Genomic DNA, 17428 nt, shown 5'->3' with positions numbered 1-17428 from the left:
AAAACCAAAACCAGAAAAGACCACAGTTGTTTTGCTTAGAAAAAACTAAAATCAGTAATGAGAAACTACAGAAAAAATTTCAAGCATATAAATGTTAAAAAGTTTGTAATTCCTCAGTTCAGCCAAATCTGTAGCATACACTAAGCCAAAAGGTATTCTTTAAAAGAGTAATATAAAAACCCTCTTACATAACAAGCCTTTTCCCTGAAAGTGACGTCAATTAAATTACTTAGAAACGAGCAAGAAGTAATTCTGTGTGACCCTATAGTTTTCTAGCAAGGTATTATCTGTCATGAAATCGGTAACAAACGAAATAGAATCCATCCGTTCAGCTCTAATTTTCCTCCCTTATGGATATCACCCAGAAGTGCTGCGTTACAAGGGAGAGGATAATTTGAGACTAATGGAAAAAGTAGAATTCTGCAATGCCAAGTAACCCAGAGCTGTATCAAAATGCCTTTGCTTTCAGACATACTATTAACTTATACAAGACAAGTGAAGAACAGAGAAACCACATGTTTGCTATTATGCATATGATAACTTACAAAGTCAAGCCTAAACTTTCCTCATGTTTCATTTTACTGTAGTATTTTTGTTTTAAAATCTTAACTCAGCCCAGAGCATGTGCAAATTCCCATGACTGGCAAAATGTCAAAATGAGCATTTAATTCAAGTAGTTTCCTATATATCAAGTCTTTTTTTTTCCACTCAGATATAGATCAATTTATTTTAAATTTAAAATCAGGAGCTCTTGGAAGACGCAACACAATCTTTTCCTTAACAACCAATCTGCTCAGCGAAAAAAAAGTATTTACTAAAATTTGCTGGATGATACTGAAAATTGGCAGTGATTTTTATAATTATTTGTTTTAAATCCAACCAAGACAAAAATATTCTAGAAAGGTATCCTGAAACAATTTATGAAGTTAAAAATCTTTCAGAAGACCCGTAAGTTGAAAACATTTGCTTGCTGCAGCCTTTGAGCAGTAACAGAAACGTGGATGTTATCAAATATCAACTGCAGGAACTGAAGAAGCTTAAACAGTCATTGCAACTTGACGTATACAAGGAAATTAATTCTATAATTTGTTACAAAAATATGTTCTTCTTAAACAAGTTTTAATTCCATCACAGGATTGAAAATAATGGCACAAGTTACTGTCCACTACATGAACATCGTGTAGGAGCTTCAAGCATCTAAAATGGACATCTAACTTAAAAAAAAAAAGTTGAAAATTTGAGACATATTTGAAGATACGGTATTGAAATCTTAAAGACATCGGTATTGTGAATCTCTGGGTTACAGAAAGAAGCCAGTTGTAAAAAGGCATTATGCCCATATGGATGTGCTTCAGCATATGAGCTTGTAAGCCAAAATATAGCTGATTTTAATCACAGAACGTCTTATGACCTCATACCCCTAAAGCTTCTGCTGCTTAAGAAACCGGAGGCAGACACAACCTTTTTTCAGCAAAGTTTTCCAACAATCCAAATGCCATTTTTTCCCAAGCTTAACTTTCATGTTATATATGAACTGCCCACCAACCACACTGCATTCTTACAACAAGGGTACGTATGACAAGATCTAAATACTATTTTAAAACATCAAGGGAAAAATGAAACTATTTCTAGATTGCAAAGTCTGTGAAATCTGACATCATGACAGCATTTATTATTTTTAGAGAAATTTTCACTTTTTTGTAAGCTTTGTTTTGTTTTGTCACCGGTGGGTATTTCAAAGGATAAATATAAAAGTGGACATTAGCTGGCCCAGAAGACTCCTAGCAGCCTTTCACATAAAAGCCTTCTTAAACTCAAATTAATTCTAGCTGTAGTTGACAGTACTCAGACATTTGATTAACTAATGCCTACGAGTGACCTCATTCACAAGTTCTGTCACCAAAAAATGGGTCCAGATCACAACCAACCCTGATGCTGTCTGGATAGCAGAAGCTGGATGAAGAGAGGCAAACCCCTCACCATCCCTGGAAGAAAGCAGCCAACTCCAAATACAGTTTGGATAATGTTGGCATGGGAGTACAGGGAAAATACCCGAATCCAGCTCTGCCGATCATCACTTCCTCTGGGAAATTAGGAACAGCTGAGGGTGCTCCCATTTTACTAATGGCAAGGTCAAGTACTATTTTGTTAGAAAGAAATTGGCTAGTTGAGATTTTTTTGTTAAGCGACTTCCATAATTTAAATTGGGTTTGAAACAATCATCTCAGGCAACAGGAAACAAAAAACTTTAGAAAATGAAATTGCAGGGCAAAATATGCAATCATAACCATCAGGAAGGGCAGCTCTTAGTGATGGTAACAAGGATCCCCAGTACAAAAGTGGCACTGACAATAACTCAGTTTGATTTGTCACACCAAAGACGACGCTTATACGCAGTTCAGCTGAAAACATATGAAGGAAAATATGAATGAAAATTGTGTCTTCAAAGTGCACAAAACCACTTGCAAAAGGAGGAAGGAGAAGTCAGAGACTTTTCAATGTAAAACTTCAGCTATAGTCTGTAAGGGAGCCTTTATTTTATTTCCGTACCATGGCAAGCTCTTTCTTAGCCATCTGCTGTTGCACAAAATAATTGAAATGTCTGAACTTGTATCAAGCTTTAGTTCAGTTCTCAATGGGCAAATAATGCACAGAAACACACAGAAATACTTTTAAATAGCATTTTAAAGTTTTAAATTAGGTAGTTCAAGAACTTCTATTTTACATAAATAAAATCATATGCAACTATGAATCTCTCTACCAGTAGCAAGACCCTGCAAAACATCTTGCACATCGTTCACATAAGCTTTCAACAGATGTATTCCTGCTTGCTGAACATGACAGGGCATGTTTTATTGGTCTGTTAACACACATCTTCACTGCTTTTGGAGGAACAAGGGTGTCTGCAAATGGGTCAATAAAGCATGCCACTGACTGACTACCTAATACTTTTATCGTGACACTGTAAAAAAAGCAACAGGCGATTTAAAAAAAAAGTTTGAAAAGTTATAATAAATTTAAACATCTCTCCACATCTGTTACTTTTAAAGCTCTCTGGAAAAGCTTAGTATTTAAAAGAACAAAAGCAGTAAACAAATACCATTGGCCTTCTTTCTAGCTATGCTTTATTTTTTTCCCCCTGACACATTTACCCATTCTTTTCACAGCTGCTCGTTACTCAAATTCCATATTTTATCCTTCCCTTTTGTCTTGCAACAGAAACATTTGTTTAAAAAAAAAAAAAAAGTGAAAGCTCTGACTCTGACTGCTGCCCTGCTAAAAGGTGGTTTACGTGACTCAAAATACATTTGATTTACCTCCTATGGTAAAATTTATGAGCAAATCCTTTACTTTTAACATAGACTCACAGCAGTCCAGTTGATGGACACATGCAGTACCCCAAAACATTATTCTGCAAAGCAGGACTGGTGACCAAACATCAAAGAAGAATTGGTACAACTCACTGCATGTAGACTGTGCTTTGCCGGAAAATAAACTTATTTTCATTAAAAAACCCCTACATTGGTCTAAAACAAAGACCTGTTAATTCACTATTTGGTACAGTGAGTACTTACCACTAACGTATTTCTTTTTTAAATTTGTTTTACATATTAGTTATGTACAATTTTCATACAATTGCATCGAAAATTTCAAAAATACCTAACAGCTCTTCTAGCCATCAATGGAATATGTTGGAAATGGTCTTGTCTTATGTAACAGCCCATTCTGGCACTAAAAATGAGTTTTGGTAATGCACATTTAGCATCAGCTAGATATTCTGGAGGTGAGGGGAAAAAGAGAAACCCAACAAAGCAGTTTCCCATTTAAGACTGCAAGAATGGTCTGGCAGGTAAAGCACAAGAGCCAACACACTCAGGTCCTGCTGTTGATTCTGCTGCTTGACCTTGAGCTTCCCTGTATCTGTGAACTGACAGGGATGTTAAAGCATTCTTCATTAATATTTGTTAAATGATCTGGGATATTAAGACAGAAGGTTTCTAAAAGTGCGACAGTATTCTGTGAGTTAGCAAACATTTTAGAAGCCTTCAGTCTCCTAAAAGTAGGAAACAGAGACTCAGTGCAATGTTTTTTCTGTTAAAAATAGTTACCATGATCATGACTGAAGGCCAGATTAGACAACTTTCATCTTTGCACTCACTAAGGCACAAATTTTTACTCCCAAATTAGACCCAGATTTAGGAAAGACAGGCCGGAACTGGGAAGAATGTCCTTCACTCACAGAATTTTGGGCTGAAAGGGGATTTGGCACACAAAGCTGCAAAGGTTTATCACATCACCCCTTTCTGCTCCAGCTTACAGTCCAAAATATTAGCTTAATATTGCTAATGCAATGTCTTAAACCACAGCAGCTCTTTGGTACTTTGAACATGAGTGGCAGCCCTAACCTTCAGGCTGTCTTTGCAACCGAAGCCTACACTTCGTAGTTTGGATTGTCACTTCAAATAAAGATGAGAAGTTAAATATTATCTTTATTTTCCCTGTTTCACACAGATCTAATGACTCACTATGCAGACAAGATGAAGAATGACCAAACAGAATGTACTAAAATGTGATGGCTGTAGGAGGGCATGTGGTTTTACAGAGCAAAGAAGTGGTAATGAGAGCTGTCAGATAATTATATCCATTATATGTCTTCAGGAGTAAATAAGGTCAGTCTTGTTAGGTCAAATGATTCTTTCAATTTTCCTACTGGGTCATCCAAACGAAGCAAACGGAAACTTTTTTTTTGGGGGGTAAATATGAACTTAGGTTCTCAGAGTAGAAAGGTTAATTTTGCAGAGTTATTTTTGTCTACCATCTAGGTAGACATCTAGCAAAGCTCAAAACAACTTGGTGCTAAACTAGTCTATTTTATGGTACTAAGGAGCTTTATAACAACTGCATTAAAGACATTTAACATGTGAAGTACAGTTTTCATGCCTCAAAAAGGAAAAAAAAAAGAAAAGGTGAGAAGATATCCTTCTGCTTTTCCAAATTTAAGATATTTCCAGCAATGAAAATGTCATTACTAACATCCCTATGCCCTACTCTTAAAGAGAAATAAAGTTTGACATTTGAGATTTATTTGTGGAGTAGATTAAAGCATTTGTCTTACCTCTAGGAAATGTAGTTCACATTTTTGTTTCAGTCAAATTGCAATTAGGGATGGAGGGAAGATGCACAAAGGATACAGATAAGACAGACCAACAACTGACTCAGTCCATTTGCCAATCTTTGTTAAAGAGATGTTCAGGACACGAATGGGACACTGCCTCAGCAGAATAGTGTGAGGAAGCAGCAGGGATATGTCTCACACACAACATGGAACCAAATTTCTCAGAGGACAAGATAAAAAAAAAATTAAAGTAGAACCCACACTTGTTCTACGTCTCATCAGAAGCCATGCACTATCCATTATGAAGACTAAACTTCAGACACTGTCATGTAGATTTCAGTATCTATTATGCCACCATACTAATTGTGTTTTGAGTTAACTGGGTTCCCCTTAGGAAGGGCACACTGTACTTTCAACTCTCCTTAGACAGAAAAAGTCACTGAAACAAAATAAGCCTTTGCTATTTGTAATTGGGCCAGGGCAGGGTAAACACCAGGCAGCTGTGCTTAGTTTATCTCACACTTCCCTTGCAATCTACACATGTGGAGTGCTTCAGTAATGCAACAGAAAATAAACAGAAAAAAATAGACTAAGAAAAAGAAGATTAAGACCTTCTGCAGTGGCAGGAACCCAAAAGAGTCCACAACATTTCTCATTTATACAGGGGCCATGGTTAAAATAAAATGCAGTTTCATTGCTGAGATGAACTTGTAGAGCTTTACTTCTACACACAAAAGAGTAGTTGCTTTTTAAAATATGGTATATCTGGGATCTACTTGTATTTAGAAACCTGCTTGAATACGTAAACTAAAATTTTAAACATTCTTTGCAAAAATCTCAAAGATGTCATCTATTTTAACATGTAACCCTGAGTACAGTACTTGGGAGCAACCCCAAAGGCTGAAGTCTGTTTACCCACGCACGGGTTAAACACAGCAGGCGCAGAAGGACCACCAAGTTCCCAACACCACACTGCTGCCACGCTTCCACCCATGGTCCATCCCCTCCTGAGAGGTGCCAGAGGACGCTCTGTGCCTGTTGTCCTCTGCGCGCAGCCATGCCGCCTGGCGAGCCCGCGGCCCCAGGTGTCTCCCGAGTGTGCCATTACCACTTTCCTGCTAGAGGCTCTTGCTTCCTCTGAGGGAAGAGCTCAGCTCATCAGCGTGATCGCTTCCTACCTGACTGGTTTCAGTCAAAATGAGAAGGATAAGCTTAAGCGAGGTTAGTTTTAGTGACATGTCTTTGCTGCTGCTGCAGAGCAGGAGAGGCAGGTACTGACCAGCAGAGTCGCTGGGTGCAGCAGCACCCTCCAGGGCCCAGCTGCTGCTAGCTGACAGCACTCTCTGCTTGCCCACTGCAGTTTGGCTGGTGCAGAGCCATCAGTGCAGTTATCTACTGTAGCGGTAACCCATGCGATCAGGGCTTCCACTAAGGTATTAATTTTGCTACATACTACAACACGGCAGTAGTAAACAAGAGCTGCAATCTAAACACACAACAAATATAAATGAATTCATACATTTTTGCACTCTTCAAGCCATTTCACCTACTGAACATTAAGACTCAGGTCTCTGAGGCAAAGAAGGCACGTGAAACAACATCACTATAAGTAAATCTAAATCTAAGTGGATTTCAAGATAGATATTCACATATACATACTGCTTTTCATTCCCATACAGTGAAAACTTGCTATCTTAAAACCTGCAGAGGTCATGGCAACTTTAAATTATCAATTTTTTGCATGTGTTAAGATACAGTCATAGGAGATGAAAGAACTCTTTTATTTGCACCAACATCCTGCCGAAGCAAGCCTATTTCAAGAAGTGTCTCTACAAGTTTCCTTAAATATTCTAGTAAAGACACAAATACCTAGATCTAATTTGACCAATTTTCATTACAGTTCTTGTCACACAATAACACAGTACACCCATAATTGTCCTTGAAGAAATACAAGATTATTTGGTGAGAAACGCTGGCCGCTGCTGTCTTTGCCCATGCTGACTCCTGCAATGCGTGCATGGTGACTTTTGGTGGAGAAGAGTATAGTGCTACACTCCTACCGCTTCAGGACAACACTCATGTTTATACTATTAACAGGTGAACACTCAGAAGAAGAAAGGACCCCGATATAAGTTTGGGATGAAGCATTTTGTAAACATCTTTGGGCTTGGAAATGAGAGATTTAACATGAAAGTATTAATGACGTTGACAACATTGTAATAAATGCCTCTAACAAACCTCTGGAAGTGTTTGGAAAGCCCATAGTAAGACACATCTAGAGCTCCTGGTAATGACACATGATATTATTTTACTAAGCACTCACAGAAATAAAATAGTCCCTCTTTGAGCATTTCTAGAAACTGCCATCAGAGTTCACAGGTATCATAACGGTGTTATTACTGAAACTCACTAGGACTGCAGCTAGGTCTCTTCCTCCCTCTCCCTCCTCCTTTTAAACAGATGAGAAAGTCATCATATTTACTGTAGTCACATGTTAATATCACCAAACTTCTTGGGTACGTAAAACTACTGAAATTCTTACCTCAGATGATTTTGAGTTTTCATAATATATACCTTGAACTAAGTCACCAATAGCACTTGAAATGAGTTCCACAACCTGTAAAAGAAAAGGAGAAAAAACCTTACATCTTTAATTGTCACCAAATTTACTAACAAAGCTACTGCCAGATTTCCAGAGAGATAAACAGTCATAACTTTCCTTGCAGAAAGCTAGTTGTGAAAGACTGCAGGATTTACTGGGATATATTCTGCACAAGCATGATCCTGTCTCTCTGCTAAAACCCCTACTACAGTGACTCTTCTGTCAAAGTTTTAAGCTAATATAAATGAAAAACAAGACTTCTTTTTTTTTCCTGAAGTGTGAACTATGGAGTGTATTCTCACAAGGACGTTCACAGAACTAATAAATCCCAGTTCATGAATATGAGACAGTACCTCATCTGGGCTTTGTTTTGTTTTGTTTTTTCCTGCCAAGTAAATACTTCACAATACCTCTCATTGGGAGCTGTTAAAATTCTAATCTTCGTGGCTAATACAGAAAAGTCAGAATCCATAGAAAGGTAACCTTTCAAATGTGATCATTTGGTATTCGGGTGCCCTGGGAATGCACTGTGGATGTATTTAGTGCATGGCCTGAGGCTCAGCTGTACCACATACACTGAAAGTCTGCAACACGGGAATGTTTAAATCAGATTTATCAATCTGTATTATCTTCAGGGTTCAGACTTTTTATTTTGTTCAAGCGAAACCTAAAAATCTGAACTTGATCCAGAATGTAAAACAAGCAGTCCACGATCTCCCTGGAACTACTGTACAATTTAAAGTCATGCACATAAACCATCTTAATTGGAACAAAATACTCAGATTTATAGTAAAATTAAATGCAGGCATTTCAAATAAGCACACCTTAAGGCTACCCCTTTAGTTGCTCACAAAGTTTTAATTTCTTGAATGTTTAATTTCCTATGCATATAAGTCTATATCTGATTCCTCTTTTTGCTTCCTAAAATTCAACATAGTTCTTATTGAATTAAAAGATTTCATTTCAATTTTTATCATTCTTCTAACTGAAGACAAGAAGTCAAATGATAAAACCCCTAACAGAAAGGTATTTTAACATTTAGGCATACTTTATTTGATAATAAAAACACATTTGTATGCTAGTTTTGAGTACTAGCAGAAAGGTTGTGTGTTTTGTTTTTTTTAAACACTGGTTCATATACATATTCATATGCACAGAGCAAGTGCTAACTTTAGAAATGGTGCTGATTAAAAGTCATGTTTTTTCCTGCAATGCATATGGGTTAATTTGCAAGATCTATAAAAACAGCCTTAAAAAAAAAAAATCACGTTGCCCTTTAGGAAACTAGATACAGAAGAAATATTTTAGCAATATGAGCTGCAGAGGAACTGAAAGGACAATGATCCTACAGTGTTGCCAGATGTGTTGAGTTATTTAAGTGGGGAACAGAGAAAATGAGGGGTGCTTTTTTCTTTTTTTTTTCCCTTTTTTTTTTTTTTTAAGGTATCAGATAAGCCCTATTACCAAATCCAGAAGGATTGAGTATCGCCAATAGGTCTATGAAAGTCTGTAACTAAATGCCCAGGATCAGATTGTATTACAGTTTATACAAGCAACATCCCAAGATTCTTCTGATGGCTAGGACACATAATACAGATCAATCAATCACTAAAAAATGTTATGGTTTGTGAAATGGTCTGAGCTTAGAGACCTACACTGGTAATACGAAGAGGAATTTACAAAGACACTGAGTCCTACTCTAAATGTCAAAGTGATAGTATGAACTTTTAACAATGCATCTGGCTCTGGATAACTAGACCTTTTCCTCTCTCGCCTGAAACTCTAGACTGAGCAGGACCCTGTTTTGGGGTTTCTTTTTTCCACCTCTCCTCTCTCTTCTGAGTGCAACTCTACTCTCAAAGGCAATTTTAACTGACTTAAAACAATCCCGGTGAAACATTTCTGAACAATTGTACCTCTTCCTCTTATAGTTTATAAAACATCTTAGGAGAATTACACATCCACTATTTAGAAGAATCCACATATTAAATACCATTAGACCTTTAGTGACATATTGAACACTATATGTTAGTGAGAATTTAGTATTAATATTACTTCCCTCCTTTCCAAACATCTCCTTTTTTTTTTTTAACTAATATTTTTCTAAGCTAAATGCAAGGCCATACAGATCACTACCAGGAATGAAATTCCAGTTTCAAGAGCACAGTGGGATGCTTGCATGAGGCTCTGTTACTTCATCAACCCTTAATCCGATCTATGAAAAGCATCTGCTGCATAACATCAGTGGCCTGGGGTCTTAAGCGCTGGGGAAAGCAATGAAAAATGAGCAAACCAGGTAATTTTCCTCTGTATCCCAAAATGACATAGAGGAAGAAAAATTATTACATATTCAGTAGTATTCACACAGTCAATGATACACTGACTAGTTCTTATGCAGTGCTTTTCATCAGAAAATTTGAAAGCAATCAACATCCCCTGTAAAATTTATTCCTTCCTGTTTTATATAAGGGGAAAACAGTGACAGAGAACCGATTTTCCCCAAAGTCATGCAGCATGCCAGTGGAAGAGCAGAAAACAGTATCCAAGTTGTCCGTACTCTCATCCGTGCCTTTCTGCCTGGCCACTGCCCCGTTACACTCGCTGATGTTTCTGATAAGCCAGTTTGAAGACCAGGAAAGGTAGATGAAAAATCAAGTGCTCCCAACTGCTTTTCTTCTCATTTGATGGTTGAGCTCCATTTTAAACAAGTTCAAAGACAGGGAAATGGAGGAAAGAACTGCCAGAATTAGTGCTTGAAAACAGCAGCGTCTCAAAAGAGACCAAAGGCAGCCTATTCATAATCTCTCTTCCCACTATTTTTCCACTCCTCTACACATTTTTGAGAAGCCTGGTCCCTCTTAGGTACTCAAGATGAGCAGGAGTAACATCATATTGAGAGAAAACAAACTTCCACTCTATTTTCCATTTTCCACTCTGCATCGGCATTTTCCATAGCGCTGTGTTTTCTGCTCCCCCAGAGCATCCGCAGGGCTAAGAACAGCCCAGGGGATGACCCGTTCCTCGCAGGTGACAAGTGCACATGCAAATAATTTCACGCCCTTTAAACACATGTTCTGCAACAGTTCTGCCAGGGTTTGTTTGTTTTGTTTTGTTTTTCCTAAGGAGGTATTACTTCAACACCTTTTGTAGAGACGATGTCTTCTGCTTTTAAAAGGTCAACACAAAGGCCATCAATTTACGATGAATGTGGGGAAAAGAGATGGATCGTTAAAGCTAAAATCTCTCCTACTATTTAGGCAGACTAAGTGTATAACATGATGTAAATTCTGGACACAAGGATGTGATGCCTGATTCCATAGCAAGATAGAGTTCACACTCTGGCCTCTTCGATTTATGCAAATATGACATAGTCCAGAAGCCTGTGCTACATTTCAATGCCAGAAGAGCTCTGTACGTTTGAAGATCAGAAGCTTGGTGAAACTTAATTTGCCCTTTTCTGGTATAGTAACTTATTTGTCAAAAATGCACACGTTTAGCCCTTCAAGGTTCTTTATATTTACTTTGACTCTAATTTCTCAAGCTCAGATTTTCTAAATATTGATTGAAGAAATAAAACAAAGTAGTAGTCATTTTCTTAGCAGTTCAGAAAATTACTTGGGATGTTCAACCATCCACACATTGAATTTCCTCCCTCCTTTTCCTGAACTCAGACTAAACCTTTCAGGTAGCTTACTCAGGACCCATCTATAAGATAATTCAGTACTCCCAAAACATTCTGTGCACACAATGACATAGAATAGGGCCATGCCTTCACTGTCATGGGTACAGCAGCCCAGTTCTTGCCTGCAGTTGACCGCCCTGGGAAATCCAGCTCTGTCTATAAAAAACAGCCATGTATTTTAATTAAAGGAAAATCACAGAATAGAAGACATTTTGGTAGAACACTTTCTTCAAAGTTTGAAGATACAATTCAGACTCCTTCAAGCACAGTAAAAAGAATGGATTCTGAGCCCCACTCCTCCTTCACGAGATTTCTAAACACCCTGGATGAAAAGAAGACATTGCTGCCATCAGTTTAGCAACTCAAGCACTTTGTTCCCTTTACTTGTCTTCGAAATATTTTGTTTAAAGTTCACTGCAACATAACACTGCATATGTATTTTTTCCTGTTTTTCATTCTAGTTCAAAAAAAAGGAATGAATTTGAGCTCCATTCAATCTGTGTTGGTTTTATTTTAAATTCAGCAGCTGAAATGGAATTGATTACACAGACCACTCTATTTCAGAGTAGTAATACAGTGTCCCTCCAGACTCTACTGGGTATTTTCAAGGGGAACATCAGGGAAAGGATGAAGCTCTTGCAGGAAGACAGGAAACAGCACTAGGAAGAACACAGCAATGGATATATCTTTGTTCCTCATCCTTCCTGATTTCTATTTGACAAGCTTCCTTAGCTTTGCCAAATTCCTTTCAAGAAGGACCACAAGTAATTCCTTCCTTTCTTAGTCTTTCTCTTTCTGTCTCTTTGGGCTGCTGGTCTTGAAAAAAATATCCTTTCCCCACACATCTGCTATGACAGACCCTACTCCTTGCTGCTGATGCGTAGACTTGAAAATGTAGCAAGACGTCTCCATACAATTAGAGAAGAAAATTAGATAGTCAGGAAACATTAAATATACAGATAGAAGTTTCTTCAGCTTGCATTTTATTTCCCCCCACCCCCCCAAACAAGTGTTAATTTTTGGAAATATTTCTACACTTAAAAATTCCATGGAAAGTTATTAAAATTAAATAATCTTTTGCATTTGACACAGGAACACTGCAACACTAGGAAGCTAAAGACAAAACTCAGTAAACAGCTGAAATTAGATTTTGATTGTTCAATAATACCTAAAAAAAAGGGAGCAAAAACTCTAAGGAGTTCCAAGAACACTGGAATTCAATTTTCCTTCCTGGTAATCTCCTCAAACATCATTAGTCATACAGGTAACTAAGTGTGCCAGTCTACAGATTTTTTTTTAATGTAATGTTTATTGGATCCTATTGGATTTACTATTTGAAATCATCCTGAACTTTACTGTTTTTTTGAAGCTGTCCCTCTCCTAGTTGAAACACACAGAAAGGACTTCTCACAGTGATTTGCTTTCCAGCAAGTTTTGCATGCTCTTGGAAAACATATTTATGGTTTTCTTCACTCTGTTAATGATGAATTAGCAGCAAAACACAATATGCAGTGTAAACACATCACCCAAACCCACTACTTGATAAAAAGGTACTTCCTAGACATACAAAAACTCTTCAAAATAATCAGCAGCAGCCGATTTGAATATCGTTAGTATTGTCAAATACCTACCTTAAGGTCAGTCTATCTTAAGGATTTTCAACAGTGTTAACATTTTTATGCTGATGCAACACTATCCACAGAAGGGGTTTTCACTAGTATAAAGACTTTTAGTACATAATTCAGTCATTTTCCTTAACGATAACATAACCAACAGAAGAAACATCGTTTCCCCTCCTTTACCTCCACATGGTGCCTTATACAGTGTGTTAGTATCTTTGTAGATCCAATGCAGCAGATCCTTGCACTGAAGCACTCAACCAACTGTTGATGAGTGACTCAGGTTAGAGAAGTATGATTTCTTCAGCCTGACCCCTTTGGACAGCATAACTTCATTGCATATCTTTCTTTTATATAAAACAGTGAACAAAGAAGGTATCATGACTACAGAGCTCTGTAGCTACAAAACCCTCCCCATCAATACATGAGGCAGAAGAGCATGGCTATAAAACACTACTTCCAGTCATGCTGGTGCAGACAACCGTTGAACCGGGATACGTTCACAAATGAATTGCGGATTAAACTGAATAAAAAAAAAATCTGATCAGCTCCAAGTTGACAGAAATTATACCTGCAAGTGGTATTAACTGTTTTGCATAGACTGTATCTGAATAAATGTGAATCACAGTAATATCATTTAGCATCTGACAGATGGAATCAACTAAACGAAGCTGCAGATGTTTGTTAAACTAGCAAATCAACAGCCCCCTGTACCAGGAGTAGCAGCAATCAGATTCTAGACTCCAAGTGAAATGCTGCTGAATTTCAAGACACTAATATTAACCACCAGTTCCAGTCCATTCAAATATTCAATCTTCTTGCTAGCCAACAAGATGTCAAATACCTCAGCATTTTGTTTAAAAATACAATTAACTCAACTACGTAATTGCTATAATTTTATGCACTATACTATATTATTGCACTGAAGCCACTCCAGATGTAAAGGCACTTTTACTAAAAATTTGACCCTGGGAAGGTTCATTTTAAAGCTGAGCTTTACTGCAGTGAGAAAAGAGGGGAGGATACATAATCTATCACCCCATTTACAAGACACATATTTTTAACCTCTCCTAGTAGTACAACGTGTATAAACACCTGCTGGGAAGGAATGAAGAAGAGGGAGCCAAATTCTTCTCAGCAGTGCCCACTGACAGGATGAGGCAATGGGCACAAATTAAAACATGAAATTCCATCTGGACGCATGAAAACACTTTACTGTGAGGGCATCAAACAATGGGGTTGTGAAGTCTCCATCTGTGGAGATATTCAAAAGCCATCTGGACATGGTCCTGGGCAACCTGCTCTAGCTGACCCTGCTTGAGCACGGGGTTTGGACTAGATGATCTCAAGAGGTCCCTTCCAACCTCAACCATTCTGTCACACTAGCAGCTGGTGGAGGAGGACCACAGCTGATTTTGCATACTCACATCTGCAGCACCAGTAATAATAACTATTCTCCTCTTTGAAATAATAAAACCAAGGCTACAAAGCTGGTGCCAAATACTCTTTTAGGGAAGGGTTAAGTTTACCGATTGTACTGGGAACAGACTTCCCTTCTATGAATAGTTACGTTCTTGGGAGACTAAGAAAGGCCATATAGACAAATTTTAGATTCTTATCGCTATTGCTAACAGCTTTGAATTGCAACTGAGTGATCACAAAAATATGTTTTCACTTTTTAAAAGTGTATTCTCTTTTGAAATAGTACTCCAGGTGGACAGCTGACTATATACTAACCACTGTGATCTCCAGTCCTTCTGCAAAATTGTTTATTAACCATCTTGTCATGAAAGTCCACCTCTAGAACCAAGTATGTCCTAAGATGTTAATATGTATTAGGTCGTCATTCAAAAAAAAAAAAAAAAGCTGTTTGAGATAATACTGTTAAGACAGTATTTCAACAGAAACAGATTTGATTGCTTTTTATCCTACTATGCACTCTCAATATGAATCTTATTATGTTTAAGAAACAGACTTTAAATAAAGCCAAGAAAACAGAACTTGTGATCTTCCACTGCTTCAGCTATAAAAAGAATGAAGTTGGCATCGCAAATATCACTCATGGAGGACATCACCTTCTGCAACTTTATGAAAATCCATTTTCATTTTATAATTTGTGTACGAGCTAAAGCTATTTAGCAATTAATTCCCCCATGATGATTATTCATGGCTATGAAAGAAAGAGCTGTAATGAACATCTCTGCTTTAAGAAACCTGGACAGTGGCAATACCTATTCTAAGTCGGTGGTGAATGAAGCAGCAGAACTGCTGGCTCTTGAGAGTCCTTTCTCACAGTGTGCATCTCATGCAGAATAAAACATCACATACCCACAAGTTTTCATTACTTCAATTTCTCAGAATAAATTCTGTTTTCTTTTGAACATCCATTTCCTACATATTCTGGCAGAGATCAACATCTTGGATACAGTTCCTTGTTAACAGTTAAGGAAATATCAAACATAGCCACTTCTTAATGTTTGCCTCAAATCTTTGAAAGGCAATTTCTTCTTTGAAAAGTGGAGGGGTTTGCCTTTTAAAAAAAAAAAAAAAAAAAAGAACCACCTTTCTTCCATAATTTGGCCTTAACATTCAATGAAATTGATTTATATATATACATGCACACACACATGATACGCAAATATATATATAAAAGCCTGCAAATATTTTTGACTCCTAAACCATTTTTCTTCACCACTAGACAGCTGCCAATTCAGTGTCATACATTAAGGTAGCAAACAACAGAGGGACAGACACTGCTACCCCAACTATCCAGAACACATTTCCCAGGTACAGCGAATATCTTGCGATCTTGGATGATCTCTGACTTTCCCCTCAGCAAAATCAGCTTTGTCTTCAGTTTCTTCAAATTAGTTTTCACTTTCTTCTTCATTGATGCTTAAGAGCCATCTCTGAAAAGCCCTCTCTCTTTCATGTATAGATAGCATATTAGTATTTTCCAGACCATTCTGTTAATTAGAACAAGGCATACAGTAGTTCTATCAGAAAACGAACTACTTAACCAGGTGTTAGAAGTAGCTGTGTGCTTTACTTCTGAGGAGGACAATATTTCTCTGGAATAATGACAGGTATTCAGTTCAGGAACTCAAGAAGTAAACACTGACTTTGCTTCTCTGGTCTGCCCAGCAGACCAGAAAGATGTGTCCGATTGCTAGTATGAGGAAGACAAATTCAGATGCAAGTTGAGGAAATTGTTAGTAAGACGATTCAGAGGCAAGAACATTAAATGGACTTTGTGCAAACCAGTATGAAAATCTTTAGTATTCTATTGAAAATTCATCAGAACTGAGTGGATAACATTTCCCTGAGACTGTTATTTGCTCAGTCAACGTAGCATTGAGGCAGAATCTCAAACACTCACAATTCGGTTCTTGATAGCTCCATGCCCCAATGCTTTCAAAATATTCTTGCAGTATATTTTTGGGAAAAAGCTTCAATCTTACACTTGATGATTCACAGTGATACGTATGACTATGTATTTTGATATCAGTCTCAATCTCAGTCCTTCCATGTTCTGCAGCAGTCATTCTGCTACAAGACACTGGTTATAAGTCATACATGTCCATAAGGGAAGTGGCAGAAATCACTCTTTTTTTTCTTTTTTTTTTCTTTTTTTTCTTCTTTTTAAACTACTTTTTCATGCAGAAGTGGGAGGACAGAAAACAGACTGAAATCTAAACATAACATTTTCCAGCACTGCCATGGCCAAGAACCACAGAAAAATAAACTCTTTCAATACAGACCTATACTAACCCCAGTGGAATTTAGCTTTGGGAAAGCTTACCATAAGCATTAGCTTTTAAAACCAGTACAGGTGTAAAAGGCCACTAAGGTAAAGGATAGACCTATTTGAGGAATGCACTGATTAGGAATCAAAACAAGGTTAAGCAGTTGTAATCTCAAAACCGACATTCACTGCAATGCAATAGAACTCTTACAGATCAAAAAGCAGACTGTTTATAACCCATTACCACAATTACAGATTCAGTATAATTTTTATCATTTCAATTAAATTAATAAGTTAATAAGCTGTGTCACCTAATCCTCTAATTTAACTTCTCCAAAAGATTACTTTTCAAACATATAACCACAGCCATTAAGGTAATGAAATTTTACAAATATTTAATTATATTACCAGTTATAGACAGCAAAAGTGAAATAGAAAAAAAAAATCTATAAAAGATTCAGAAAACCGAATGCTTCATTTGCTCAGGAGTTATTTTAGGGGCTATACATTTACTTGTTGAAAACAAAGGCAAATGCTGCACTTGCTAAGGAACTGTTCCACTGACACAAGCACAAAAAGGGGCAATGGGAAGAGCACAATGCAGTAATTAGGAGATTCACTAGCATCATTCTACAATTTTATCATCATCATCACAAGAACTGTT

The 17428-nt window shown here is 37.3% G+C and overlaps 1 protein-coding gene across 1 annotated transcript in view; it reads right to left on the bottom strand.

The window, feature by feature from the left end:
* The window catches only part of PDSS2 (prenyl (decaprenyl) diphosphate synthase, subunit 2), a 130434-nt gene that overhangs the window by 21951 nt on the left and 91055 nt on the right, over window positions 1–17428 (bottom strand). Inside the window, exon 5 of the mRNA XM_009327934.1 lies at window positions 7659–7733. Coding sequence (XP_009326209.1) covers window positions 7659–7733 — 75 coding nt within the window. The remainder of the gene's footprint in view (window positions 1–7658; window positions 7734–17428) is intronic.

This window comes from Pygoscelis adeliae, unplaced genomic scaffold (genome assembly GCF_000699105.1).
Source record: "Pygoscelis adeliae isolate BGI_AS28 unplaced genomic scaffold, ASM69910v1 Scaffold76, whole genome shotgun sequence".
Classification (NCBI taxonomy): domain Eukaryota; kingdom Metazoa; phylum Chordata; class Aves; order Sphenisciformes; family Spheniscidae; genus Pygoscelis; species Pygoscelis adeliae.
This window is presented reverse-complemented; position numbering and strand designations above follow the sequence as displayed.